A 26,701-nucleotide genomic window follows, 5' to 3' on the forward strand; every position below is an offset into this window, starting at 1 on the left:
GGCAGCCAAACAGACTGGGCTGCCGGGTGAGCTGTGGCCAGAGGATCTGTGTGCCCCTCACCAGGTTGCCCCAGGGCTTGGAGCACCGTTTGGGGCAGGAAAGCGAAAAGGAGGGGCTGGTGCAGTGGGGAAGCCGCAGCGCTGAGCGGCAGGAGCAGGCAACCACAGGACACAGCCCAGAGCTGGTCTCGGGGCAGTCATTTGGGTTGCATTACCGGTGCCTCTGCTTTGTGGGACGGGACCAGGCTCCACCGGCAAAAAACATTTTATGATTTCAGTTCCTCCAGGCATCGTACACACACCCTGGGCTTGGGCGGGCCGTGCAGGAAGGAGGGGATCGGGACAGTGGTGCAGCTTTAACTTGTTCCAGAGTGGGATAAATTTGGGGAAAAAAATCCTCCCCCAGACCCTCACTGCCGCAGGGGTCTGCTCCAGCCGCCCGGGGGTCACACGCCAGACCCTTCCCCACCCGCACCCCTCGGTGTCAGCCCCAGCTGCCCCCGCAGGCTGCGAGCTGAAGCGGCCCCGTGGTGGTCTGGGCCCCCCCGGGGCCGGGGACTCGCCGGGAAGGGGCTGGGGTCCCCCCTGCTGCTCTGCCCGCCCCCTGAGCCGGGCCGGGCCGGGCCGGGCCGGGGGTCGAGACCCCGCATCAGGAGCCCCCGGGACAGGACCGCCCTGCCGGAGATCCCCCTCCCGTGACGTCACACGAAGCCCCCCTCACCCCGTCCCTCCCCGCTGCATGATTGGCCGCGCCGTATTTGCTCCGCCGCAGCCTCTGCGATTGGGTAGAGCGCCCCTCGGCCACGCCCCTGGAGGTGAGGCGGTTCTTAATCTGATCCCCGCCCTCACTTCGCCTCTCTGATCTCCTATTGGCTACCGAGGTGTCACTCTACTCCGGCTCGGCTCGCATGGCCGGGGATGTGCGCTGCACTGCTGTCCGCCTGCACCCCCACGGCTTCGCACTGCGCCCCCACTGCCGCCCCCCTGCACCCCCTGTGCAGCCTCACTGCACCCCCACTGCACCCCCACTGCCGCCCCCCTGCACAGCCTCACTGCACCCCCCCGCGCACCCCCACTGCACCCCCACTGCCGCTCCCCTGCACCCCGTGCAGCCTCACTGCACCCCCACTGCACCCCCACTGCCGCCCCCCTGCACAGCCTCACTGCACCCCCTCTGCACACCCACTGCACCCCCACTGCCGCCCCCCTGCACAGCCTCACTGCACCCCCCCGCGCACACCCACTGCACCCTCAGTGTGCCCCGTTGCACGCTTAGTCTACGCCCCCCAGCTCCTGGTATTGCAGGGTGGTGGGGAGCGTTATGGGATGATGGGGAGCTCGATGGGATGATGGGGATCATGGCAGGGCGGTGGGGAGCACGGCAGCATGGTGGGGAGCATGGGCAACCACAGGTGCCCTCCCACTGCAGCCTCGCTGGCTGCAAGCAGCGGGGGTCAGGAAGGGGGACCCCACCTTCCCCCCACCTTCGCCTGCCCCGCGCAGCCCCCGGGGAGGGAAGCCAGGGCAGGGCTGCTGGCGGGCGGTGGTCCCACCACCGTGAGGCTTGGGGACAGAGCTGCTGGCCGGCAGCCAGACGCTCCCTGCCCCGCGCTCTGGAGCACAGAGGAGGGTTTGTGTGCAGCCATGGGAGCACCGTCCCCACCGGGCCCCCCGCTCCCTGCCTGCTGCGTCGCATCGCGGGGCCAGAGTGCCTCCGCAGCACGGCCCTGCTCTCCGACCCATCTGGCGTGGGGCGAGGGATGGTGCCGTGAGAGGTAACAGGCTGTCCCACCGCTGCTCGCCCACGCTTCTCCCCCGCCAGACGCTGGCTGGGCTGCGACGTTGCCGTTCGCTGGTGCTGTAGCACCTGCCCTCCTCGGCTGTGTCGCTTCCCGGCGCCTCTCCACAGCTTGGCCACACGTGGGGTGCTCCAGGCGGCTGGTGTGTGCTGCTCATCCTGGTGACGTCCGTGATGGGCCATGTGAAGGCTCAGCTCGTCATCTGGAGGACGTGGGGTGCCCTGGCCAGCCCCTGGCAGATGGTGCTCCTGGTGAGGCAGGCATCTGAGGCAGTGGTGGGCCAGGGTGTGCAGCGAGAAGGGCAGGAGTTCAAGGACAACTTACTGGGGAGCTTCAGGGATATGTCCTGCAACCTCACCCTGAAGGTCATGCACGGCATCTCAGCAGCGCCGGCCCTGCTACATCCTCGAGATGGATGACGACTGCTTCAGCATGGACTGCTTGCCCACCGTCCTGGATGGGCTTGACATGGGACAGACCAGCCTCTATCTGGGGTCCCTCTTCTCCTGGCAGAAGCAGCAGGTCATCTGCCAAACCTCCAGCAAGCGGCACATGGCACAGCAGGACTAAACTCTTGACATCTGCCCACTCTACACCCGCAGCATCAGCTACATCCTCTCCCAGGACGTCGCCAGGAGAACCTGTAGGCTGCTGCCAGGTCCACCCCATCGCCATGGAGGACATGGGCATCCTGGAGGTGGAGGTCTGGGCAAAAGCCAGTGACCGCTTTGCCAAGCACGATGAGACATGGCGGGTCTGCAGCCACTGCTACCTGATTGGTGACCCACGTCCTGATCACCGGGAGCAGGACAGGGCTCACCGCAGCACGCTGCAAGCCCCCAGCTCGCCCACGGGAAGGGACCCCCCAAGGACCTGGTGACCGAGGGACCACGGCCGCAGCATGCGCTGCCTCCCCATCCCCAGTGCTGCCCAGCATCGCCCATCCTGGCCCGTTCCCTTGCAGAAGGACGCATCCCGTGTCCCAGTTGGGCTCTCTGCTCTCCCCAGCTCCAGTGGCAGCCCTGCTCCCCTCCACACCACAGCAATACGTGCTCCAGGCTGGGGCTCTGCTGGTCCCAGGCACAACTGCCAGCCATGGGGGACCAGGTAGGGGCAGAGAAATTACACCTGCCCCATGGTCTGCAGCCTGGGAGTTTCTCGGAGGCTGTAAATAGCCGAGTTCCCCTTCTGCTCATCTCGAAAGTAAGAAGGGGAACATCCCCCAGAGAGGGGGAAAGAATTGGTCTATTGTCGTCATTGGTAAAAAAGCTATTTTTAATTTTATTAAAATGTGTCTCTTCTATAAACTTCTAAAATATCTGGGGCCTCTGCAATGAAGATTTGTGCCGCGGCTGCGTAGCGAAGCCGTGGCCCCTGTGGCCGGGGATGGTGGCACTCACGGAGGGGTGCAGCCGGCATCAGGGGACACGCGAGGCTCCTCTTTCTGATCCGGCAAGGCGTGGGGAGAGCCGGGGGAACAGGGCACCCCAGGGCCACCCTCGAAAAGGGTCACGTGGGGGACATAGTGGCCGAGGGGGCCGGGGTGGGTCTGCGGCCGCAGCAGGAGCTGGTGCAGGGTCTCACCCACCTGCACCAGGCTGTGGGAGAGGAGGTGGAGGTGGGAGACGGTGTCGCTGGCCAGGCTCTCCAGCAGCGCTTGCTGTTGCCGCGACGTCTGCAGGATCTGCACCAGTAGCTGCTGGACGCTCTGGAGCAAGCCTGCCACACCGGAGCCTGCAGTGAGAGGGGGGTCAGCGGCAGCAAACCCTCACCACGGCTCTGAGAGCCCCCTGTGAGGCTCTTGGGATGCCACAGGAAGGACCCACCGTGCAGGCTTGCGTCCGATGTCTCTTCACCGGCTGCTGGCTGCTCGCTCATCGCAGCCGTCCCGGGGGAGCCCGGGGCTGCGGCAGCCACAGGCAGCACTTGGTTTCCTCTTCCCATCCCTGGGGATGCCTCACCAGGAAAACCTGCCACGACGGTTTGGCATGGATGGAGCAACCTGGGTGCTGGAGCCATGCAAGCCCCGTGCTCAGCCAGACCCCACCGCGGAGCCCCGGGCGGGTGCTGCCTGCAGGAGCCCCTGCCCTCCATCCCCACGGGCAGGACGGGGCAGAGCTGCCCCTCTGGAGCAGGGGGATTTGCCCAGAGCTGCGGACCCTTACCAGCCTTCTGCTCAGCTCCTTCCTGCTTCAGGGCAGTGTGACAGCCTGGAAGGAGAGCAGACACAGCCCGTGAGCTGTGGCTGCCTCCTGCCCCGGGGTGCGCAAGCACAGTGGCCTGGGCACGGTACTCACCCAGGAGGGGAAGGGGAGGGATGCAGCGACCGGCGTCTGCAATGAGAACCGTATCAGACCCTGCTCGCGGGTCTGAGGGGGTTTACCGGGCCAAGCAGGGCAAGGAAAGCCTTACGTGGCACGGCGGGGGGAGCGGGCGGCACTCCAACGACGTGATCCCCACCGCCTGCTGGGAGAGAGCAGAGAGGAGAGATGCGTGGTCTGACGGGACCTGCCGGGGGATCACCACCAGCCCGGGGTCTGCCCGGCTTTCCCCGGCCAGCCCCGCAGCCCGACATGCCCTAGCCACAGCTCCACAGCACCCTGCAGGGCCCCAAAGCGTTTCACGAGCTAGATACAAAAGCAGGAGTCACTCACCCACCACTGCAATGCAGCCACCTCTGGGCTGGAAGGCAGCAGCGGCGTAGCAGCACGCAGCAACGCTACACAACAGATTAGGACTGGAAGTGAAGGAGAATCCCACATCCACTTGAAACTGCAGGGGGAATTTAGGGAGACAGAAGGTAATTACCCAGTGTGGGATGCTGGCCGGGGCGCCCACGCAAATCGTATCCTGCGTCACCTCGGCGCCAAGCCCCTGAGTGTGCGCACAGTGAGGGGGGGAGCAGGATCGGAGCCCGGGGTGGGCTGCGGGGGCAGGGGAGCTGCCAGCACCTCTGGCCCTCACACCCAGTCCTAACTCCTCTGAAGCTTTATGGTGTTACCGGGGAAGAGGGGAGGCAGGATCTGCCGAGGGAAGGGGAGTCACATGCCCTGCAGTGCCGCACAGCCGCGAGAGCTCCCTGGGACGGATCGGAGCCACTGTCCCCAAGGGACCTTGAGCCCCATGACCTGCCCTGGGGCAGCCAGCAGCCTTGCCATGCCCTCAGGCTGGGTCAGAGCCAGGGAGCCCTCCTGCCCCATCCCAGCCGTCCTCATCCCCGCACGCTCTGGACCTGGTTTGGAGCCAAAACGTCCGGAGAGAGAAGTTCCCGCACTCCCATCAGCGAGCATCCCTGCTGAGGGACTCGCGACGGGTCCCCTGACCCTTCTAAACTCCCCATTCCCATCATGCTGGCGGGGCGTGGGCTGGAGCCGTGGCCGTGCAGCCCGGTGCAGCGGGGCAGACCAGTACTTACGGCTCTCTGGCTCGTCCTTCGCACACTGCAGCAGCGGGGACAGCAGCACGTCCGCGGCATCACCACCAACGCTGTGCTCTGCAGAAGGAGGGTGAGGGGGTGCAGAAGAGAGCTTCAGCAACCGGGAGGCGAGGGGTCCCAGCCACTCCATAGCTGGGACAAGCCCCGCTGTGCCTGCCGGAGCTTGCAAGTACCTGGTGGCTCTGGCGAGGACGGAGAACGGGTGGTGAGGGCTGACCTTCGCTTCCTGGAGGGCAGCTTCATCAGGTCTAGAGGAAGAGAAAGAGATCACCAAGGGACCCCAGCCGTGCGGCACCAGCGCTCCCCCAGCATCCCACACCCAGCCACCTCGCCGAGTCCTCGTCTCCCACCTGGCATCCTCCGCTCGCCGAAGACGGGCCGCCCGGCCGCCTTCCAGATGCTCTTCATGGCTCGGTAGTGCGGGGGCAGGCGCGGAGAGTGGTGTCCTGCCCTCCGGCGCGTCTCCCGCTCCGAGTGGAACGCCTGCTTCAGCGCCTTCCACTTGGATCGGCACTGGGCCACGCTGCGCCCGTAGCCCGCCGCGGCCAGCCCGCTGGAGATCTCCCGCCACAGTGCCTCGTTGGGTCGCGACGTGGACGCCATCAGCAGGGCGGCCTCCCCCGAGCCCCCCACCAGCGCCAGCAGGCTGCTGACCTCCGCCTGCGTCCAGGCTCGCCCCCGGGGCATGCTGCCGGCGAGAACCTCGGCCCCGGGGCGCCGGGGAGGCCGGGACGGGCAAGGGCTCAGCCCCGGGGCTCGGCCCTGCGCTCCCGGCGGCGCACCGGGAGGGGGTCCGCCGCCGGGATCCGCACCGGGATCCGCACCGGGAGCTGCCCCGGGATCCGCACCGGGGGCCGCCGGGATCCGCACCGGGAGCTGCCCCGCGATCCGCACCGGGCGCCGCCGGGATCGGCACCGAGCACCCCCGCGCTGCACCGGGCGCCGCGCCGGGAGCTGCCGGGAGTCGCCGGGAGCCGCAACCGAGCATGTGCGGCCCCGGGAGGAGCCGCTGGGAAACGTAGTCCCGGCCGCGCCTGCCCTCCCCGTCGGCCGGCAGCGCGGCCGGGGTCGTTGTGCGCCCGCAGGCATCCCCTGCCCGCCCTGCCTGCACTGTGCTGCCTGCCTGCCCTGCCCTGCCCTGCCCTGCCCGCCCTGCCTGCACTGTGCTGCCTGCCTGCCCTGCCCTGCCCTGCCCGCCCTGCCTGCACTGTCCTGCCTGCCTGCGCTGCCCACTCTGCCTGCCCTGCCTGCACTGCCTGCCTGCACTGCCCTGCCTGCCTGTACTGTCCTGCCCTGCCTGCCCTGCCCTGCCCGGCTGTAGGGTTTGGGGTACGCAGTGTGACAGGGACCCCGGGGCAGGACCATGGCTGGCAGGGCTGGGGGCCTCTGCCCCCCACTGCGGAGGGCACAGTGGGGCCGACCATCACGGCAGCGCTCGGGGGAAGAAGGAGCACCCCAGCCCCCTCACTTTCCAAGGCTGAGGTGCAGCTGCAGCCCCATGCAAAAAAGGCAGCAGAAACCACATCTGAGCAAACACCGCGTGGCCTCGCTGCTTCGAGAGCCCGGAGCCTGGGGACGCGGACGGGGCCCCGTGTCCCGCTCCCCAGGGATGCGCAGGCGCCCGCCCTGTCCCTAGGGCAGGTCTGCTGTGCACCCAGGGCTCGGGGCCGGGGAAGCATCCTCAGCGTGGCCCTGGCCCCACGTCTGGTCTGGCAGCCATCCCCACCGCTCGCTGCCCCGAAGCCAGGGTCGTGGGGTTCCCTCTTGGGGGTTCCCCCTCGCCCCGGTTGCTGGCAGCACCGAGACCCCCGGGGCTGTGGCCCAGGTGGTGCCTCTGGGGACCTGGCCAGGAAGTGACACTTTCCATTTCGCATCACCAGCGGCTGCCCAAGGGGGCTAGGAGGGGGCTGCCGCTTCCCCCGTGGGGCGCAGAGCGAGAGACCGAGGGAGGCATGGAAGAGGGGGTCACGTACGCCGATCTGCGCTTGCCCCCCGCACCAGGTAAATGGCACGCTGCTCCCTGCCCCTGGCACCCCGGCTCTCCCGGGGGGTCCCCTGCCGTCCTGCAGCCCCTTGAGCTCTGCGGGGCCTTTCCCCCAGCCCTGCTCCCCCTGCTCCCTCCTTTCGGGCATCCTCTCCCAGACAGCTCCTCTCCATCCCTGCTGCCAGTTGCCTGCTCTCGGCGTGGGGGGCAGCAGGGGCTCGAGGGTGGGGGATCCCCGCTGCACCCCTGTGCCACAGCGCACACAGGCACCCCCCGCTCTGACCTCCCCCCCCCCGCAATGCTGGGCGCTGTCTGCAGGGAGACAGCTTCCAGGAGGGTGAAGGTGCTGCAAACGGGTTCTCCCTCAGTTTTCCTGGGCTCCCCCACCGCCTCCTGAGAGCCTGCCCAGGGTTCATAGACCTTTCCCGGCTGGCGGGGGGTCGGGGGTCCCCACTGCTCCCACCAAGCCCTCCGGGCTCAGGTTTAACTCCGTTTCGCAGCTCCTCAGCGGTCGGTGCGGCTGCCGTGGTGCTGGGCAGCCCTCAGCCTGGCTCTCCTCTCCCTGCTGCTCCTGCTGGCACAGATCATCCTCGCCAGCCTGAGCTTCCACTGTGAGTACCTCCTTGCTCCTGGACCTCGCTGGCCGGGGTCTTGGGGTCGGGGTTGGCACCGTGGGCCCCAGCAGACAGAGCTGCAGCTTGCCCACAGATGATGATGCCTGAGAGCGTTTTAGATTCAGGGGCGAGCAGGAAAACTGGTGAGGCAGGACCTCACCTGGCTATCTGGGAGAGGACGGTGGGTGCACAGCGTGGTCTTGGGGACGGCGCCGGGGCACCCCGCTCCATCGCATGGCAACAAAACGAAGACAGGAGGGAGAGTGGTGACACTGAAACTGAAAGGCAGAAGCACTTTCCCCGAAAGCCGGTTGTGTCATGGGCTCCCAAGCACAACAAAAAGCCACAGGGACCTTGGTGGTCTTGGCTGGCAGGTCACCTGAGGTGGGGGATGGCCTCAGCCACAGCCACGGGGCTGTCCCATGGGAGAAGGCAACGGGTACTGCTGGGAGCAGGAGCCCAGGGCTGCAGGGGACAATTTGTGCTCTTCTCCTGTAGATTTAGGACAACAGGCGAGCTGCACCCATGGTTCCAGGAGCACGGAGCAGAGCCCCTGCTATGGGCAACAGACACTGCGAGGTAAGAGAGCCCGGCGGGCTCCTGGGCGAGGTTTGGAGAGGGCCTGGCTGTTCCTTTCAAGAGGCAGGATCTGTCTCTACCCCAGAACGTGCCCCTCCCAAGCCTGCCTTCACCCTTCCTGCCTGTTCCCTGGGTCACGGCGCTCCCCGTGCTCCGGAACAGGCTGCACTGCTGCGACCCCTTCGGAAGACATGACCCCAGTGCGGCCCAGCATCTCCTGGGCATGCCACCAGCACCAGGCTCATGGCCGCCACGAGCATCCATGTGCCAGATGGCATCAGACCCTCCCTCTCAACCAGTCTCTTGTGAAGATGAAATCTTGACTCGATTCCCAGAGTTTTGCAAATGATGTTTGTATTACATCCCCAAACCTGGAGCTCCCCTCCTTGACCCACCTGCCCGATGCCAGCACCTGTGTGTAACCAGTCCATGTCCCCTGAGGCTCCCGCTGGGGAGCTGGGGTGAGAGAGCTGGGCTCCGGAGCAAGGTCAAGCGGAGGGACCGCTCTGTGGGACAGCCACAGGAGTACCCTGGGTCTTTTGGCACCCTTGTCACCCTCCTGTCCCCTGGGCTGGGGGCTGGTGGTGGCCCCTGCCAGCTGCCCTGTCCTGGCTGCTCCCACAGGCTGCATTTCTGGTGTGCAGGGCAATGCCAGTTCTGCCCGGCCGGCTGGCTCTGGGATGCGGGGCAGTGCTACTACTTCTCCTCTGCCAAAAAGAGCTGGGAGCAGAGCAGAGAGGACTGCTGCTCCAGAGGGGCACAGCTGGTCACCATCCGAGCCAACACCACTCTGGTGAGTGCACCCAGCCTGGCCTGTCCACCTCCCCGCGGGCACTGGGCTGCGTTGTTGACCACCTCGAGGTCCCTCAGCAGTCATCCAGCCATCACCAACATTGTCTCAGCTCCCTGGCTCTGGCCCACCTACCCAAAGCCCAGCCAAGCCTCCAGGCAGGGAGCTGGTGATGCTGTGCTCATTCTTCACAGTCCCCATCACTAATTGCCTGGCTGGGGCTGGGCGTCCCCTCAGGGAGCTCATGCGAGTCCTCTTCTGCGCTAGGCTTTCCTGGCGCGCACAGCCAACATGGGGGTCTTCCACGTGGGGCTGAAGAGGGATGGCTCCAGGTCGAACTGGAAGTGGCTGGATGGCACTGCACTGAAGGGGTGAGGCTGTCAGCTTGTCCCCAGCCAGGGCTTGGGGAGGTGACAGGGGGACAGGCAGCCTACTGGTATGTGGGGATGTGCTCCATGTTTTGGACACCTCTTGTCTTCCCAGGGCTGCACTGGGGCGTCTTAGGGGAAGGGAAGATTGCAGCGTCCCAGCCCTGGTGCCCGCACCCTGGCTGGGTGAGGGACTGGGAGGGCTCCCCAAAAGCTGGTTCCCAGGCTTTGCTTGGTGCAGCTGGTGCTGAGCTCTGCCAGGAGGGATCTGGGGGTGCTGCCAGCACGATGGGGCTGGGGGATGCATGTCAAAGAGGGTAGGGTCAGGGAGGATCACAGCATGTGTCCTAATTGGGAGGAGGGTGACAGGGGACAGTGCTCCATGCTTCGCCCTCACAGCATCTCTGTGCAGCCTTTGGTCCCTGGCTGGAGGAGCTGCTGATGGGACGACTCCAGCCCTTCCTGCCCACCCCATCTCATGCCGCTCTCTCCCTGCAGGCTCTTCCCAATCCAGCGCTCCACCAGCTCCTTCCTGGCCTGCGGCAGGGTGTCAGGCTCGGGGCTGTCGGGTGGTCTGTGCGGGGAAGCCCTCGGCTGGGTCTGCGAGCAGAGCGCAGCCACCCTGCAGTGGCTCCGGTCCTCGACCCCCGCCTTCCTCTGGAGAAACACCACCTACACCTGCGTGGGGCCCTGGTGACCGTGGGGACCTCCATCCTGGCTGTCCCACCAGCTTGTGCCCTGCCCCAGCCCATCCCAACCCCAGCGCATGGGCATCCCTGGGCGCCACTGCCTCCTCACCCAGACCTCTTTATCCCTCTGGATCTCTGCACTCTGCCAATAAACTCAATAAACTTGGATGTTGTGTCTGGCTCTGCGGGGTGAAGGTGGTGGGATGGAGGTGCATTCTGCAGCTCACTGACTCAGTCACATCGCTGCCTGGTGTGAGATTGCAGCTGCTGTGGCACTAAAGGTAGTGGTCGGGGGCCAGCACCGACTTGAGCGTCCTCACGGTCTGGTGGCAGTGTGGAGCAGCTCCTGTACAGGCTGCAGCAGGTGACCTCAAAGCTCTGGGCTTTCTGATCAGTGGTAGCGGTTGCCCAGGGTTCCTGCTTCTTGGGGAAGCCAGCTGAGAGGTGAGCCTTTGTCTCCCGTGTCCCATGGAGGGCATGGGCTGAGCAGTGGCTTATCTCGTGGTGCCTGCTGTCGCGTTAATTTGGCAGAAAATAAACCCCCTTGCTTTCTAACGCTCTTCACCAGAGTGAGAGGCTAGGTGCGGCTAGGTTTAAATTCTGAGTGATGTCCACTTTGCCACTACCAGTCCAGTCGCATTTAATATGTATATTAAACCACCACAACTCTGGATACACTAATAGCGGTCTGCACCTTCAGTCCAGTCGTGCGCATGAACTGGCACGGCCATGCTTGGTCGCGTTCAGTGAGAAACTGTGACAACTGGCTACTGAAACAGTGCAGTTTTATTTGTGCAACAGGTAGAGAGGTTTTTTGAATTGCCGGCGATAGTGACTGTCTGCAAGAAAGCACGTGCAAATACAAAACGCATGAAAAGGTTATAAATAATACAGCCTGGCTATAAACATTAGGGAGTAACTATTCCCGAGAAAAGCGCTTAGTTTGAGTCTCACCCAAGGCATCCCAAGGGGGGGAGAAACAAGGCTCAGCCCGTCGGCCAACCCCGGCTGTCGGAGGCAGTCTGAGGTGGAGTTTCCCTTGACTTGTTCACGGTGTTATCTTCTTTTCCTCCCAAGATCTTCTCCTCCAAAAATCCCCTATTTCCTTGGCTATTTTTATATCCTCTCTACCTTTAAGGTGGAGTTCGAGTGACTGTAGTCATACATACTTTTTATCATGATTGGTGTAGAATTTTCTCTCTTTACGTTTAAAGGTATAGTTTACGAAAAATCGAGAGCGCAGACTCGAGGAGGGGTGGTCGCACCTCGGAGGTGGGTAGCCTTCGGGATGGAGGTGTGTTTTGGTATTAAAATGATATTAAAATGAGAAAAGTTCACGAGAGGGTAGCACTTTGCCAAGGTTTCGAAAACGTGTTGGCTCAGGGGGCTAGAGGAGCTGCTATCAGTTCTAGAGAACCATTTCTTCCTGCTTCATCATCACGGAGCAGGGCCACGGAGTCTCCACTCCGTTCCACCCTCTATGGTACATTGCAGGGAGTTGCTGTGTTAGTGGATTCCTCGCATGCCTGCTGCAGCTGTGTCCCATCCTCAGAGCTCCTTTGGATTTCATGTTTTTCCTCAATGGGTGAAAACTGCTACGTTTTTCATATAAACCTTAATTTTCAAATGTAAAACCTTAATTTTACTAGTAATTCCACACCTGCCCAGTCTGAGGAGGTCACAGCAAGCACCCCCACTTTGCTCTGAGGCTGGGTGATGTGCGAGAGCCTTATGGGCCTGCTGGAGACTGGCTTGAAAGGGTTTGGTCCTGGGGTCTGTTATGGTTTTGATATAGCCCACCCAGGTTGTGCCAGCAGCGTGCAGCGTGCAGCTCTGACATGGACATCCCTGGGAGTCCCTCCCGGCACACACGGAGGACCAACCCCCACAGTCACTTCATCCTGTCTCCCTGGCAGGGGCTGGGGTGGGGAAAGTGAAGCGTGTGGCTGCATGGCCAGCTGTGGCCTGTACACATGGGCTCTTGGGTCTGCTCGCAGCCTGGGGAGGTGGATGCACAGCATCCTGCCTGGGATGGAGTTCATCTACCCCCACCCCCGAAGCGAGAGCAGCCTCAGAAATAAAACCTGTTTTTGCAAATAAAGAAGCTACTTCTGCTTTTCTGCACACGAAGAAGTGGTTCCACCCCATGTGGTCTTGGCCACAGCCTCCCACCCGACTGCAGCCGAGCAGGACAGCAATGATTTCCCAGACTGCCATCGCCCGGGACAGCACCCACCTTCATGGCCCAAAGCGTGGTCTACGCCGACCTGAAGTTTGCCACGGCCCCGCCGCTCACCGACCCCGCCTGCCCCGCAGTCCCCGACGAGGACGAGAGCCCCTACGAGAACGTGCCGCTGGGGCCGGTGCCCGCGGCGCCCAGCCCAGGTGAGAGCCCAGCCGTGGCCGATGCCGCGGGGATGCCCTGGCGTGGGGTGGGCGGTGGCGGTGGGACCACCGGGTGATGCCCGTGGGCACTGGTCTCTTGCAGGGCGCTGGCCCCAGCGTTGGCTCGTCCCCACGCGGCTGCTGGCAGCCAGCCTGCTGCTGCTGCTGCTGGTGGTGGCCACCGTGGCCCTGGGGGCTTGCTGTGAGTCGGGGTGAGGGTCATGGGTTGGAGGGCAGCCGGGGAGGTGGGTGCTGGGAGCGGGTTTGGGGCTGGGTGAGGGCTGGGCTGCCGGGGGGTGGTCAGGGCTGGGGGGTGCCTGGGGCTGGCGGTCCGGGGCTGGTTGCTGCCTCTTGCTTGGCCACCCGGAGCTGCCCTTGGTCTGCCTGCACTGCCTTGCCACTGCCTCTCGCTGCAATCCGCTCTCCTCCCACCGCCTTCGCTTTCCCTTCCCTTGACTCTCTATTTCTTCACCCTCCCCCTGCCCCCACCTCGTCCTCCCCTCACCCTTCCCCGCCTTCCCCTTCCCTCCCCCTTGCCTCCCCCTTGCCTTCCCCTTGCCTGCTCCTTGCATCCCCCTTCCCTCCCCCTGCCTCCTTCTTGTTCATGGCATCATAGAATGCTGTGGGTTGGAAGGGACCTTGAGAGGTCATCTAGCCCAGCCCCCTTCCCTTCCCACTGCCTCCGACCGCATTTCCATTGCCTCCCCTTTACCTTCCTATCGCCTCCCTTTGCCTTCCCTCTCCCAGCCATCGCCTTCCGTTGCCTCCCGTGACATCCCTGGGGCTGCCTTCTCATCCCCATGACCTTGCCCTGCCCACCCCCAGCTCCAAGCAGGGTCAGTGTGCATCTCGCCGCTCATGCTGCCCCATCCCCGTGTCCCAGCTGGAGCAAAGTCTGCAGCAGACACGGGTGGAGCTGGCGTGGGCCAGAGCGGAGCTGCAGAAAGCCTGGCAGGACGGCAACAGCAGCCGGCTGGAGCTGGAGAGCCTGACCACCAACCTGGAGCACGTCCTGGAGGTCCTGGGGAAGACGGAGAAGGAGATGCAGGAGGTGCAGGAGAAGCTCAACAACAGCGAGAGCACTGTGGCCATCCTGCGCTCCTGCGTGAATACAGGTAGGGTCGTGGCGGGGTGGGGAGACGGGCAGTGATGCTGCCCAGGAGATGCGGGGCTGATCCCCGCCAGGCTGGGCTCCCCGAGCATCCGTGGCAGGGCGAGCGCCTGAGCCGTGCCCCTGCCCTCAGAATGCTGCCCCCCGCGCTGGGTGCTCTACAGGGGCAAGTGCCTCTTCATCTCAGCGGAGGAGAACTCGTGGTGGGACAGCCGGGAGGACTGCAGAAGGAAATCTGCTCAGCTTCTGGTGCAGGGCACCTGGCTATTTTGGACACTGCCGGTACGGAGCAGGGGGTCTGTGGCACCCCAGGAGGGTGGCGGCAGCGGTGGAGTTGGGCAAAGCCCTGTGGGACCAACAGCAGTGGCACCTGTGGAGGTTCTGGGGTGGCATCACAGGCCTGGGGTGCCCATCCCGACGGTCTGTGTGGAGGAGCATGGCCGGCCCTGGGACTGCTGGGCAGCAGACGGGCACTGGGCATGGGGCAGGCGTTCGACAGCTTCTCTCCCCCCAGCACTTTGTACAGACGCGTGGTGCCACGTACCTACCAGAGAGAGATTGCCAAATCGTCATGATAAACCTGAAGGGCTATAAGAGAAGCTGTATAAAGAGTAAGCTGTTCCATCTTGTCCACCTGCACCTCTCCCACCTTCACCAGCCACGGGTAGAAGTGCTAGGCACTGCCTGGGCATCTGTCCCAGCTGTGGGACCAATGGTCCAGCATGGGCAGTGCTCTGGCCTTCTTCCCCAGGCTAAGGGACTCTGGGTCTGCAGCTGTCTCGGGGGTATCACAGGGCCGGCAGCAGGCTGGGAACATGGTGGTGGCTCCTCTCACATGCTTTTTCTCTTCTAGGAACAGTTAGTTCCCCCTCTGCAAGAACATCCTATAGCAAGATAAACAACTCCTACCGCTCTAAGAACCTTCGATGGACCTGTAAGAAGTCCCCAAATTTGAGCAGCCCATCCGAGACCCTCTTTCCTCTCCAGGGGGTGAACTCTGAGACCCCATCTCCATCGCAGGGCTGAGGGAGAGGAGCTGGGGGTGCACAGCAAGACACACTTCTTCTCCTAGGGGATGAAAAGCTGGACATGACCTGGCAGTGTGCGCTCGCAGCCCAGAAAGCCAACTGTGTGCTGGGCTGCATCAAGAGCAGCGCGGGAAGCAGGTCGAGGGAGGGGATTCTGCCCCTCTGCTCCACTCTGGTGAGAGCCCTCCTGGAGTCCTGTGTCCAGCTCTGGAGCCCTCAGCACAGGACAGACATGGAGCTGCTGGAGCGGGTCCAAAGGAGACCACAAAGATGATGAGAGGGCTGGAGCACCTCTCCTGTGAGGAAAGGCTGAGAGAGCTGGGGCTGTTCAGCCTGGAGAAGAGAAGGCTGTGGGGAGACCTTTTTGTGGCCTTTCCATATCTAAAGGGCACTTACAGAAAAGATGGAGAGAGATGTTTTACCAGGGCCTGTAGTGACAGGACAAGGGGTAATGATTTTAAACTAGAATAGTGTAGATTTAGGCTGGGTATAAGGAAGAAATTTTTTAAGATGAAGGTGGTGAAACACTGGCACAGGTTGCCCAGAGAGGTGGTCGACGACACATCCCTAGAAACATTCCAGGCCAGGTTGGACAGGGCTCTGAACAACCTCCTGATCGAGTTGAAGATGTCCCTGCTCACTGCAGAGGGGTTGGACTAGATGGCCTTTAAAGGTCCCTTCCAACCCAAAACATTCTATGATTCTCCTGCACAGCTACATCCCTGCACACTGTTGCCTTGGTTGCATTGCAAAGCTCCAGGGATATAGGTTGGGAAAAAAGATGCCTGCATTTTAAAACAAGACTTCTGGAAAAGAGACTATCAGTGTGTTCCACACTCCTGCCTATGCTTACAACCCCAGTCTCTGCCCTCCAGCCCCAGTTCCCCTGACCCAGGGAGGGGATGCTGACCCTGCTCACCTCTGCTGCCTTCCGCTGAGGCTGTTTTGGGAGATGCCTTTTGCACATTGTGAAATTGGGTATGATGGTGCCACTGGTGTCCCCAAACTCTGCCCCTCGGGGAGTCCATTGGTTTTACTGGTTGCCATTCACCCCTGCCGCTGGCTGCTGCTGGCTCCTGTCCTGTCCTTTCTCCTCCCTCCATCACCTGCCCTCGCCCACAGCCTGTCCCAGAGCTGAGCTTTGTTCTCCCAGTTGGAAAAGAGCCTTGATCCCAGCAAGAAGATGGAGCATGTCCTCTTGGGCGTGTGATGATCCAGGCCCAGGAAGGACTTGCTGGAGGATGGGGAAAGCCAGGTGGATTTATGAAGGGCAAGTGATGCCTGTCCTACCTGCCTGCTGTTGTGGGAACACTGGACGAGGGGAGAGCAATGGAGGTGGTTGATCACTATCCTTTGAGGTCTGGGACATAGTTTCCCGTGGTCTCCTCTCTGGCAGAGTGGGGAGATGTGGCTGGAGGCAGAGGAGAGAAAGGTAGGTCGAAACCTGGATGGTGTGAAGGCTGCAGGGGGATCTCAGCAATGCCTTTGTCCAGCTGGTGACATCTCTGCAGGGCCGATCTTGGGGCTGGTGCTCCTTGAAGCCTTCACCGATGCCCTGGATGATAATACGGGGATGGCCTCAGCCAGATGAGGGGCAATACCAAACTGGGCAGCTGTGGGTATACTGGTGTTCAGACGGGCCTGGGGAAACTGGGTGACAGGAGCCTGCTGATGTTGGGTGGTGAAAAGGTGAGTCCTGCAGCTGGGAAGGAAGGAGACACCCCACGCGCCAAGGAAGCAGCCATGCTGAACAGGCCTGGGGGACCCATGAACCAGAGGCTGGACAGCAGTCAGCGGTGTGTCCTTGCGGTGGCAGAGCCCAATGACACTGTGTGCAGCAGTGGCTGGAGATCAGGGCTCCAGGGGCAGGGAGCCTGTTCCTCTGTGGGCACCAGGGACATCACATCTGGGCTCCCCAGGACAAGCCAGACAGAGCAAGCCCTTGTTTTGCACGATAGCTGAGCTTGCAGGGGACCTCCTGCAATCCTGTCCCGGCTTCCCAGCCTTGCCATGCTGTGGGCTGGCTCCACCAGCCTCCTTCCACACCTTCTCACCCAGGAGCTGCCCCAGCTTAGCAAAGTGGTCGCCTCCTCTTTCCCCTCTCTGCAGAAATACTGAGTGGGACAGGGAGTGTCAGCTCTGCCCCTGGTCTCCCCCACCCACCCCAGCCAGGTCAGAGACAGGGCTCCCTCATTGCCCTCCTGGCAGCTGAGGTCCCAGAACAGTCTTAGGGACCTTTCCCCCATGGTGGCAGGGTCTCCCCTTTTCTCCATGTTCCCAAGCCTCCCCAGTGCTCCCCCCTCTCTCTCACTGTCTTAGGGCTCCCTGCTGCACCCCCATTTCCTCTCATGGCCTCAGGGATCCCTCATTTGCCTTCCATGATCTGGGGGATCTTCATTGCACCCCGATTTCCCCCATGGTCTCACGGCTCCTTCATTGACCCTCCATAGTCTCAGGGCTCTTCATTGCACCCCTTTTCCCCCTGTGTTGTCAGGGATCCCTCGTTCATCCCCCATGGTCTCAGGGCTCCCCAATACTCCCCCATCTCCCACATGGTCTCAGGGCTTCCCAGCAGTTCATCATGCTGATGGCACTGCTGCCTGCACCCTCCCCAGTCGAGGCCCAGCCCAAAGCCCTGGGTAGGTGATGGGAATAGGAGAAAGGGCAGGATGAGAGCTGTCGATGCTGAGGGAAGCGACAGACAGTAGGTCCACAGGACTCCCCGAAGAGGGCAGTTCGGGGACACCAATGGCGCTGTCATCCCCCAGCTCCAAAAAGATGCAAATAGCAAGTCCTCCACCAGCACACCACCAGCAGCCTTGGGGTGGACCACACCACGGGGGAGCTGGGCTCCACACCGGAGTCCCATGTCGCTGCAAGCTGCGCTGGCCAGGGCATGCGGGGACGCGCAGAGGCACGGTGCAAGGTGGTACAAGTGTATGCGTGAGTGTGAGAGAGGGGAACAAGCTTTGTTTTCCATGAGTCTTGCTTTAAAATGCAGACACCCTTTCCCAGCACTTTGCAACGTGGTTGAGGCAATGCGTGCACAGGGGAGAGGGTCTTTTGGTGCACCCCCCAGCTCCTGTCCCCAAGTCCTGCGATGGAGAGCGGTTGCAGCACAGTCAGGCTTTGACCAGGAGAGGAAGGAGGGTTTTGGATGCGCTGCTCAGCTTCGGGGGCTGCTCACAGATCCACTGGTAACTTTGCATACATTTTGCATTTTTTAATTTCCCATCCTGTAATAGCCTGCACTCTGGAGCATAGTACCTAGAAGAGAGGGCACGTGTCAGAGGGGCAGTGACAGCATCCTCACCATGGGCACCTCTTCCCACAGATCCCAGTTGTGCTGGGGTGAGCAGGGTGCCCAGCCCTGGGACCAGTCTGAGGAAGGGTCACATTCCCCGCCCCGGGCTCCTGCTCTGCCGCTTGGAGATCCAGCGATGCACCCCGCTGCCGGGCTCTGCCCAGGCCCCCTCCCTTGAGGCACTGCTTACTGAAGCTTCACCCCCTTTGCTGGGGGAGGTCTCACAGGGGTGAAGCAGCGCTTACCCAGACTGGCTAAAGGGCAAGTGCTTGTGCCAGGGACCACTGCACTTATGAGTAGACCAACCTGCCGTCCTGCCATACACTAGATCTCCTTGTGTTAGAAGAAAGCTGTGCTCCAATCCAGTACGTGGCACCACGCGTCTGTACAAAGTGCTGGGGGGAGAGAAGCTGTCGAACGCCTGCCCCATGCCCAGTGCCCGTCTGCTGCCCAGCAGTCCCAGGGCCGGCCATGCTCCTCCACACAGACCGTCGGGATGGGCACCCCAGGCCTGTGATGCCACCCCAGAACCTCCACAGGTGCCACTGCTGTTGGTCCCACAGGGCTCTGCCCAACCCCACCACTGCCGCCACCCTCCTGGGGTGCCACAGACCCCCTGCTCCGTACCGGCAGTGTCCAAAATAGCCAGGTGCCCTGCACCAGAAGCTGAGCAGATTTCCTTCTGCAGTCCTCCTGGCTGTCCCACCACGAGTTCTCCTCCGCTGAGATGAAGAGGCACTTGCCCCTGTAGAGCACCCAGCGCGGGGGGCAGCATTCTGAGGGCAGGGGCACGGCTCAGGCGCTCGCCCTGCCACGGATGCTCGGGGAGCCCAGCCTGGCGGGGATCAGCCCCGCATCTCCTGGGCAGCATCACTGCCCGTCTCCCCACCCCGCCACGACCCTACCTGTATTCACGCAGGAGCGCAGGATGGCCACAGTGCTCTCGCTGTTGTTGAGCTTCTCCTGCACCTCCTGCATCTCCTTCTCCGTCTTCCCCAGGACCTCCAGGACGTGCTCCAGGTTGGTGGTCAGGCTCTCCAGCTCCAGCCGGCTGCTGTTGCCGTCCTGCCAGGCTTTCTGCAGCTCCGCTCTGGCCCACGCCAGCTCCACCCGTGTCTGCTGCAGGCTCTGCTCCCGCGCGCTCAGCTCCTGCGAGAGGCGGCCCTGCTCGGCCGCGTGCTCACGGGTCGTGTCCCGCAGACTGCGGGTGACCTGCCAGTCTGGGGACAGGGCGCGTCAGCTGGGACACGGGGACAGGGCAGCCTGGGCAGTGGGACGCGGCACTGACCCTGCTTGGAGTGGGCAGGGCAAGGTCATGGGGATGAGAAGGCAGCCCCAGGGATGTCACAGGAGGCAACGGAAGGCGATGGCTGGGAGAGGGAAGGCAAAGGGAGGCGATAGGAAGGTAAAGGGGAGGCAATGGAAATGCGGTCGGAGGCAGTGGGAAGGGAAGGGGGCTGGGCTAGATGACCTCTCAAGGTCCCTTCCAACCCACAGCATTCTATGATGCCATGAACAAGAAGGAGGCAGGGGGAGGGAAGGGGGAGGCAAGGGGAAGGCCGGGGGAAGGCGGGGAAGGGTGAGGGGAGGACGAGGTGGGGGCAGGGGGAGGGTGAAGAAATAGAGAGTCAAGGGAAGGGAAAGCGAAGGCGGTGGGAGGAGAGCGGATTGCAGCGAGAGGCAGTGGCAAGGCAGTGCAGGCAGACCAAGGGCAGCTCCGGGTGGCCAAGCAAGAGGCAGCAACCAGCCCCGGACCACCAGCCCCAGGCACCCCCCAGCCCTGACCACCCCCCGGCAGCCCAGCCCTCACCCAGCCCCAAACCCGCTCCCAGCACCCACCTCCCCGGCTGCCCTCCACCCCACGACCCTCACCCCGACTCACAGCAAGCCCCCAGGGCCACGGTGGCCACCACCAGCAGCAGCAGCAGCAGGCTGGCTGCCAGCAGCCGCGTGGGGACGCGCCAACGCTGGGGCCAGCGCCCTGCAAGAGACCGGTGCCCACGGGCATCACCCGGTGGTCCCACCGCCACCGCCCACCCCACGCCAGGGCATCCCCGCGGCATCGGCCACGGCTGGGCTCTCACCTGGGCTGGGCGCCGCGGGCACCGGCCCCAGCGGCACGTTCTCGTAGGGGCTCTCGTCCTCGTCGGGGACCGCGGGGCTGGTGGGGTCAGTGAGCGGCGGGGCCGTGGCAAACTTCAGGTCGGCGTAGACCACGCTTTGGGCCATGCTCTGAGCTGCCCCAATGGCCTTGATGGCTGCTGCTCCGCCACGCTCGCCCCCTCTCTCTGCCCTGCAAAGGAGAAGTGCGTCTGGTTTCTGCAGAAGCAGAAGTGTGCTGTGAGGTGTGGCAGGCGGGAGCAGGAAAGCATGGCCACGGGGACACGCGCCCTGCCATTGGCCCCAGCGCCGCCGTCCGGTCCTCTTCCACACCCCAAAACTGCTCAGGTCCCCTGGGATGGCGGTGGGGCAATGCAGCTTGGGGTTGGGGCACTGGCCAGAGCTGCGGGGCCCGTCCTACCGAGAATCGACCCAAATCCCTGGGGCAGGGGAAAGCGGCGCCGGCTTCCACGTGGAGAATGTGGCTTTGGGGCTGACCGCATCGAACGGAGGTTCCCCTCTGTGCTCTGCTCCGGGGTTTGAGCATTGCTGCTGCGCAGAAACGTTTGCCTTAATGCCTAAAAGGGGTTTCCGCACTGCAGCACGAGGTCTTGCTCTTCTCCCCTTCTCCTGGCCACATTGCCCCCCTCTGTCAGCATGGGCACCACAGGGGACCATGTCTGAGACCTCAAGGGGCCTTGATAAATGGTGCCCATCGCATTTCCCTTGTGCCCAGCCCAGTGCTCCCGCAAAAGCAGACAGGCAGGTGGGACGGGTGCCACTTCCCCCTGGTAAATCCCGCCGGGATCCCCCAGCCACCACCTGGACCTGGACCACTGCATGCCCAGGAGGACGTGGCCCATCTCGTTCCTGGGGATTAGGTGGAATCTGCTCAGCCTTTAGCTTTCCAGAATTCCTTCTTGCCCCCTCTGACTCGGCCATGGTTTTCACCTTTCTCCAGTGACGAAGGACTTCCCTGCTGTTGCAGAGATTATAGTGACTGGCCTCACAACGCTGTGCTCCATCAGCACCCCTGCACACCTCCAGTCCTGCTCCAGGAACTGGCTGTGTGCAGCTGTGCCCAGCCGGTCCCAATTCAGTGCCCCTCTCCGAATCACACCTTTCCCTGGGTGCAGTTTAGCAGAGGCCTCTGAGATTCAGAGGGGCTGGAGGTCGGGACGAAGGAGGAGGTGCTGTGAGTGCTCGGGCTGTGGTCTGGGGAAGGGAAGGTGAAGAAGCAATGACACCATTGCTCTGTGCAACTCTCTGGGGGGAGGTCTGAGTGATGGCAAAGCTGGGGTCATCTAGGAGGGCAACGGGAAGAGGATGAGAAGCAGTGGCACAAGCTGCATCATGGGGAAATTTCCATTCCCAGAGGACAGGAGGGGAAATCTCCATCCGTGAATACCTCCAGCCCTCCACAGGGCTGTCCCCAGCGCAATGTGCTCCTGTGTCCAGGCTGGCCCTGCTCTCCCCCAGCTCTCCCTGCCCAGGGAACTGGGTCCATCCTTGCTCTGCTGCTGCTCTGACCTCAGGCTGTGCTGGTCTGGCTCTGCCGTGTGACCGTGAGCACTTTTGGGGCGTGGGAGGGGACGGGCCAGTGATGCTGGGACCAATGAAAGGGTGCTGGTCCCTGCAGCCGTGCCTCGCTGGTCCCATCTGCTACAGCTCAGAGAAAACTTCTGCTTCTGCAGACACCGGCCACACTTCTCCTTTGCACCCCTGAGAGACGGCACAATTCCTGGGGAGTGGGACCAACCCAGAAAGGAATCTCCAGGGCAGGGTGGGAACCAGCAAGGCTCAGGACTTCCCCAGGGCTTGTCCACATGGCCCAGAGCGTGCTTTATGCTGACCTGAGGTTTGCCAAGGTGATGGGGGGCCGGAGCACGGCCAGCCAGGCACTGGAGGCAGGTGAGAGCCCACGGGACACCCCACGCCACCTCCGCCATGCCCAGCCCCACAGACTCAGCCACTCTCCCTTGCCTTCCTCCAACAGCCCTTGGCATGGATGAGGCCGAGAGCCCCTACGAGAACGTGCAGCCAGCGCCGGCGGGGCAGGATGGGGACGGAGATGGGGCCCAGCCCAGCCCAGGTGAGTGCCCATCTGGAGCCCAGGAGACTGGGGGAGGTCCTGGTGCGGGTAGTGGGTGTTGTTTCGGGGTGCTCTGGCTCTTGTTCTTGAAGAGGAAGCACCCACACGGTGCCACCTGTGCCATCACGATGCGGTCTGGGGGCTGCGAGGGGTTTCCCAGCTCACCAGTGATGCCCGTGGTTGGCTGCGTCTTGCAGGGCGCTGGTCCCGGCGGTGGTGCATCACTGTGGGGCTGCTGACAATCTGCCTGCTGCTGCTGGTGGCCACCGTGGCCCTGGGGGCTTGCTGTGAGTCTGTGGGGTGGGCACTGCTGGGGCTGGGGGTGGCTGGGCGGCACGGGGGGGAGTGTGGCAGCTGGGCTAGGGTGGATGCTCTGAGAGAACACGGGGGTGAACAGAGGCATGCCTGCGCACACTGCTAGTGGCTGGGTCCTTCTGCCCTGTCCACCACAAGCTGGCCTGCATCCCTCGCACGCCACGGGTGCCTCCCTTGTCTCCCATCACCTGTCTTCCCCACCTCGTTCTCTGGTTCCGCTCCTTTCCTTTCTCTTCCAGCCTTGCCCAGCCTTGTATCGCTGTGCCCTCCCTGCCTCTGCCCTGCTCCGTCTGCTCCTGCACCCTGTCCCGCCTTGCCCTGCTCTCCCCTGCCAGGTTCTGCCCAGCCCCTGAATGTCCGCTTTGCTGCCGTGTCTGTCCCGTCCTTCCCCACGCAGTGTGGACACCCCAACCCTTGAGTGGGGTGCCATGTCATGCCACCCGGGCTGCCCCGTCCCAGTGCCCTAGCTGACGCGCCCTGTCCCCAGACTGGCAGGTCACCCGCAGCCTGCGGGACACGTCCCGTGAGCACGCGGCCGAGCAGGGCCGCCTCTCGCAGGAGCTGAGCGCGCGGGAGCAGAGCCTGCAGCAGACACGGGTGGAGCTGGCGTGGGCCAGAGCGGAGCTGCAGAGAGCATGGTGGGACGGCAACAGCAGCCGGCTGGAGCTGGAGAGCCTGACCGCCAACCTGGAGCACGTCCTGGAGGTCCTGGGGAAGACAGAGAAGGAGATGCAGGAGGTGCAGGGGAAGCTCAACAACAGCGAGAGCACTGTGGCCATCCTGCGCTCCTGCACGGCTATAGGTAGGGCCATGATGGAGCAGGGATGGGGTGCCCCAGGGGACTGGCATCCCTCAGCAGATGCAGCGCTGAGGCACTGGCACTGGCTTTTTGGCCACACGGTGGGGATGGAGCGGTCCGAAGGTTGAAGCTGTGCCTGGACCAGAGGCTGAGACTGCAGTGTCTGCTGGGGAGATGCAGGGGCTGTTCCCCGTCCAGGCTGGACCCCCTCCAGGCTTCCAAGGCTGGATGAGTTCCTGAGCTGTGCCCCTGCCCCCAGACTGCTGCCCCTCGGGCTGGCTGCTGTACAGGGGCAAGTGCCTCTTCATCTCGTCGGAGAAGAAGACATGGGAGGACAGCAGAGATGAGTGCGAGAAGAAATATTCTCAGCTCTTGGTCACCAAATCCTGGAGTCGCTGGACTGTGCCGGTAGGGTGCTGGGAGGGCTGAGGGTGGGAGCTGGAGCATTCCAGCCCTGGGGTCCCCCAGTGGGCCAGCACCTCTCTGGCCTGCCACAACATTGGAGGGTTCAAGGCTGACTTCTGGGGCACGTGGCTGGTTGTGGACATGGGGCAGAGAGGTTCTGGCACCCCTGGATGCTGCTTGGGCTGGAGCAGGACACTGGGGCTGCTCAGCTGTCCTGCCCCAAGGAGCTCCAGCCCCAGGGGCTGCTTGGGGAGATGGGCACTCCCTGCAAACACTGCAGCACATAGGTGCCACGAAAAAGCCACTAAAAGGCCCTTTTTCTCCTTCCTCAGACCTTTCTAAAGAATGCAGACATCTCATACTGGATCGGGCTGCAGAAGAGCAGCTTCCCCTGGTATGACTACGGCGGGCTGGAGGAAGAGGACCCGGAGGGCGAGGGGGTCTCGGATGCCTGGTTCTGGGTGGACGGCTCCCTTTATGAAAGGTACCTGTCAGCACGGTGTCTTGCTGAAACCCCTCTCCTCCAGCATGACTTTAGGAACCATTTAAAACCCCACCAGTACCCAGCCCTGGGCACCAGCACTGGGCAACAAAGGACATCAAAGCAGCTGAGGGCAAGGGGAGGTGTGTGCAGAAGAGATGCTTAGAGGCTGTGCAAGTGGAAAGCCAAGACTTGCAGGGGTGGGGGGGTCACGTGCAAGGCTTGCGCAAGCAGGAGCAGCGAGAGGGGACAAAAGAAACCGCAGGTCTTATCTGGGGTCTAGACAAAGTGTTCGAGCGTCACCTCTGTCACCCATGTGCCTCCCCGGTCCCTCCTCGAGGGGAAATCAAGCCTTCCCGCCCCGCAGAGGGTCCCGGGCTCCTCCCCACCACGTGCACCCCTTGCCCGGCTCGCCACTGCTTCCTCTTGCGGTGTCTGAGAGCAGTGGGGAGGAACAGACCCGTCTGGACGGCTGCTGGGTACCCAGCCCCTGCCCGCTGCCTGCCCCTCCATCCTCAGCCCCGCCGCGGGGGGCTTGCACCCCACCGCAGCCCCCGGCCACCCACGCGCCCTCGGGTAGGACCAGGCTCTCCCCACGGCCGGGCGCTGCAGGGATGTGACCAGCTCCAGCAGCGAGCCCGAGATTCAAGCAGCGGGGAGGCTAAGGGCAGTCATGAGTGATGCAAGCCTCTTGCAGAGGGGTTTCTCAGCCTGCCCGAGGAACGGCAGGGATGCGTCGGCTGAGGTTTCAGCTTGTGAAATGAGTAGAGGAGGACTGGTGGACTCCCCCCTTTACCTGCAGCATCCAACACCTGCCATGAGAGCATGTGAGAGGCAGTCACCACCAGCCCCGGCTGCCGCGGCGGAGGGTGGTGGATAGGGCGGTGGCAGCCCCCTTATCTGTCGTTGCCCCGTCCAGGCCGTGGCAGTCGAAGTCGAACGGGTCCTGTGCCATAATCAGCCGCGGGAACATCAAACCCGCCCTGTGCGCCGGTCCCGACGACCTCCACTTCTGGATCTGCGAGAAGGCGGCGGGGCCGAGCGCCCCTTACCTCGCCTGATGGCCGCCGGCCCCGGCACCGCTGCGGTGAGTGTGCCCGTGCCAGGCCCTGCCGAGCCCGGGGTGTGCGGGGCAGGTGGGGTGTGCGTGGAGGAAAGCGGGGAGCCTGGGACGCTGCGTGGGGCATGCTGACCCTCTCCCTTGGAAACGTAGAGGGATGCAGGCACCTCCCTGTGCTGGATGGAGCCTGGCTCCATCCCTTCGCTGCCATGGGAGCCCCCGGTCTGTGGCAGCTCAAGAGACCCCCCCCTTCCTCCAGGCTGTGGTGCAAGAAAGGGGCAAGATGGGGGAAACCCCTTTGCAGCCTGCGTTCCCATCCCCGCTGCCTGCAGCGGAGGCCAGGCGGCACCTCACCCTCACCTTCTGCCTTCCCTTGCAGCGCCTGCACCCCGCACTGCCTCCGCTTCAGCCTTGCTGCACCCCCGCCCAGGGTGTCACATCCACGCGAGAAACCCACCTGCCCAGGTACTTCCCAGCGATGCCCAGTGATGCTCGGGCATCACGCATGTGATTTCCCCAGAGCTGATGCGCTTCAGCAGAGCGGTTCAGGCCCCACAGCCCATCCCCACACCTGCACGGGGTACGCTGGGTCTTCCCGAGCGTGGGGTCCGACGTGCGATGGGCAGCCCGGACTCAGCCGCAGTGCGGAGCAAGCCCTGATGCTCAGCGCCGCGGCCACGCAACATCTCCACCATGGAGCGAGCTGCGGTGGTGGCACGCAAGGACGCGGGAGTGTGGGTCGGCACGGCCCCACACCCAGCCAGGTCCCCTCCCTGCAGCAGGGACTTTCTGCCTGGCCCTTTCCCACGAGCAGCTTGGCCACAGCTTTTGGGCAATCCATCAAGCAACGGCCCCGGCAAAGCCTCACCACCCAGAGATGGAAGCTGCGCCTGAACTGGCCGGCGCTTGTGCTGGTGGCTGAGATTTTTTTTCGCTAATTAGAAAGTGGAGCGATGACCTTTAGGATGGCATGATGTGATGGCACCTTTCAAAACCAAAAGCAACTCCGGCACTTGCAGCAGCCTGAAGCTTTGCGAGACAAGTCATCAGGACTTTAAATAGTTACTACACGTGCACATGCGAAGATTAAGCAAAATAGCCCCGACGTAACCTTGCAGCCCAGGCGAGAGCAGAGGAAGTCATGTTCAGCCAGGCAAAGATGCTCTTATTCTATTACGGGGTTGTGTGTGCCATATATAGTTGATTAATCGTTATGTGAATTAGCTTGCTTGAAGACCAAAAGGGTGTTACAGGCAGGCTTTTTGGAGGCGGCACGTGCCATTCCTCCGTCTTGTTCGCTGGCTGAACCCACCTTGTAGCAATAAAGAGACACAGCTTGTCTGCTCTTTGCTTTCTTGTCCA

General features: G+C 63.1%; 5 protein-coding genes across 5 annotated transcripts; 3 read left to right on the top strand and 2 right to left on the bottom strand.

The window, feature by feature from the left end:
• Positions 1–3,099: 3,099 nt before the first annotated feature.
• On the bottom strand, positions 3,100–7,102 carry LOC142365737 (uncharacterized). The gene is made up of 9 exons (XM_075446858.1): positions 6,962–7,102; positions 5,586–6,189; positions 5,409–5,483; positions 5,215–5,292; positions 4,212–4,262; positions 4,097–4,132; positions 3,965–4,009; positions 3,626–3,769; positions 3,100–3,533 (listed from the first exon to the last, which is right to left on the bottom strand). Exons 1-9 carry the CDS (start codon positions 7,100–7,102, stop codon positions 3,196–3,198), a joined length of 1,512 nt encoding a protein of 503 aa, XP_075302973.1. The 3' UTR covers positions 3,100–3,195.
• Positions 7,103–7,187: 85 nt separating this feature from the next.
• On the top strand, positions 7,188–10,267 carry LOC104336818 (killer cell lectin-like receptor subfamily G member 1). The gene is made up of 6 exons (XM_009942684.2): positions 7,188–7,236; positions 7,720–7,830; positions 8,332–8,412; positions 9,057–9,205; positions 9,470–9,573; positions 10,069–10,267. The coding sequence occupies exons 1-6, from the start codon at positions 7,188–7,190 to the stop codon at positions 10,265–10,267; spliced, it is 693 nt and encodes a 230-aa protein (XP_009940986.2).
• A 2,232-nt stretch (positions 10,268–12,499) lies between these two features.
• On the top strand, positions 12,500–17,233 carry LOC142365738 (uncharacterized). Its single transcript, XM_075446859.1, has 11 exons — positions 12,500–12,644; positions 12,748–12,856; positions 13,470–13,759; positions 13,889–14,037; positions 14,270–14,366; positions 14,609–14,745; positions 15,937–15,987; positions 16,180–16,215; positions 16,419–16,613; positions 16,952–16,955; positions 17,103–17,233. Exons 1-11 carry the CDS (start codon positions 12,500–12,502, stop codon positions 17,231–17,233), a joined length of 1,344 nt encoding a protein of 447 aa, XP_075302974.1.
• Positions 17,234–17,800: 567 nt separating this feature from the next.
• On the bottom strand, positions 17,801–20,347 carry LOC142358912 (B-cell differentiation antigen CD72-like). Its single transcript, XM_075411552.1, has 6 exons — positions 20,172–20,347; positions 19,970–20,068; positions 18,993–19,307; positions 18,715–18,863; positions 18,394–18,482; positions 17,801–18,050 (listed from the first exon to the last, which is right to left on the bottom strand). The coding sequence occupies exons 1-6, from the start codon at positions 20,314–20,316 to the stop codon at positions 17,906–17,908; spliced, it is 942 nt and encodes a 313-aa protein (XP_075267667.1). The 5' UTR covers positions 20,317–20,347; the 3' UTR covers positions 17,801–17,905.
• A 1,666-nt stretch (positions 20,348–22,013) lies between these two features.
• On the top strand, positions 22,014–25,340 carry CD72 (CD72 molecule). Its single transcript, XM_075446861.1, has 7 exons — positions 22,014–22,098; positions 22,184–22,279; positions 22,477–22,566; positions 23,082–23,396; positions 23,653–23,801; positions 24,131–24,282; positions 25,199–25,340. The coding sequence occupies exons 1-7, from the start codon at positions 22,014–22,016 to the stop codon at positions 25,338–25,340; spliced, it is 1,029 nt and encodes a 342-aa protein (XP_075302976.1).
• The last annotated feature ends 1,361 nt before the right edge of the window (positions 25,341–26,701 follow it).

The sequence above is a fragment of the Opisthocomus hoazin genome, chromosome Z, assembly GCF_030867145.1.
Source record: "Opisthocomus hoazin isolate bOpiHoa1 chromosome Z, bOpiHoa1.hap1, whole genome shotgun sequence".
NCBI lineage: Eukaryota > Metazoa > Chordata > Aves > Opisthocomiformes > Opisthocomidae > Opisthocomus > Opisthocomus hoazin.

What these genes read in the sequence shown, in the direction of transcription:
- LOC142365737 (XM_075446858.1), bottom strand. Translation starts at nt 7,102, where the DNA reads ATGGAAAGTGTCACTTCCTGGCCAGGTCCCCAGAGGCACCACCTGGGC. An exon ending in CGCTCCCCCCGCCGTGCCAC is followed by an intron (nt 4,133 to 4,211) that starts GTAAGGCTTTCC and finishes TTCTCATTGCAG; the next exon opens with ACGCCGGTCGCTGCATCCCT. An exon ending in ATCGGACGCAAGCCTGCACG is followed by an intron (nt 3,534 to 3,625) that starts GTGGGTCCTTCC and finishes CTCTCACTGCAG; the next exon opens with GCTCCGGTGTGGCAGGCTTG.
- LOC104336818 (XM_009942684.2), top strand. Translation starts at nt 7,188, where the DNA reads ATGGAAGAGGGGGTCACGTACGCCGATCTGCGCTTGCCCCCCGCACCA. An exon ending in CGCCAGCCTGAGCTTCCACT is followed by an intron (nt 7,831 to 8,331) that starts GTGAGTACCTCC and finishes CTTCTCCTGTAG; the next exon opens with ATTTAGGACAACAGGCGAGC. An exon ending in GATGGCACTGCACTGAAGGG is followed by an intron (nt 9,574 to 10,068) that starts GTGAGGCTGTCA and finishes CTCTCCCTGCAG; the next exon opens with GCTCTTCCCAATCCAGCGCT.
- LOC142365738 (XM_075446859.1), top strand. Translation starts at nt 12,500, where the DNA reads ATGGCCCAAAGCGTGGTCTACGCCGACCTGAAGTTTGCCACGGCCCCG. An exon ending in GGCTATTTTGGACACTGCCG is followed by an intron (nt 14,038 to 14,269) that starts GTACGGAGCAGG and finishes CTCTCCCCCCAG; the next exon opens with CACTTTGTACAGACGCGTGG. An exon ending in CCCTCTTTCCTCTCCAGGGG is followed by an intron (nt 14,746 to 15,936) that starts GTGAACTCTGAG and finishes TTGTTCTCCCAG; the next exon opens with TTGGAAAAGAGCCTTGATCC.
- LOC142358912 (XM_075411552.1), bottom strand. Translation starts at nt 20,316, where the DNA reads ATGGCCCAAAGCGTGGTCTACGCCGACCTGAAGTTTGCCACGGCCCCG. An exon ending in GCCCGCGGCGCCCAGCCCAG is followed by an intron (nt 20,069 to 20,171) that starts GTGAGAGCCCAG and finishes GGTCTCTTGCAG; the next exon opens with GGCGCTGGCCCCAGCGTTGG. An exon ending in CGTGGCCCTGGGGGCTTGCT is followed by an intron (nt 19,308 to 19,969) that starts GTGAGTCGGGGT and finishes CCCTGTCCCCAG; the next exon opens with ACTGGCAGGTCACCCGCAGT.
- CD72 (XM_075446861.1), top strand. Translation starts at nt 22,014, where the DNA reads ATGGCCCAGAGCGTGCTTTATGCTGACCTGAGGTTTGCCAAGGTGATG. An exon ending in CAGCCAGGCACTGGAGGCAG is followed by an intron (nt 22,099 to 22,183) that starts GTGAGAGCCCAC and finishes TTCCTCCAACAG; the next exon opens with CCCTTGGCATGGATGAGGCC. An exon ending in GCGCTCCTGCACGGCTATAG is followed by an intron (nt 23,397 to 23,652) that starts GTAGGGCCATGA and finishes CCCTGCCCCCAG; the next exon opens with ACTGCTGCCCCTCGGGCTGG.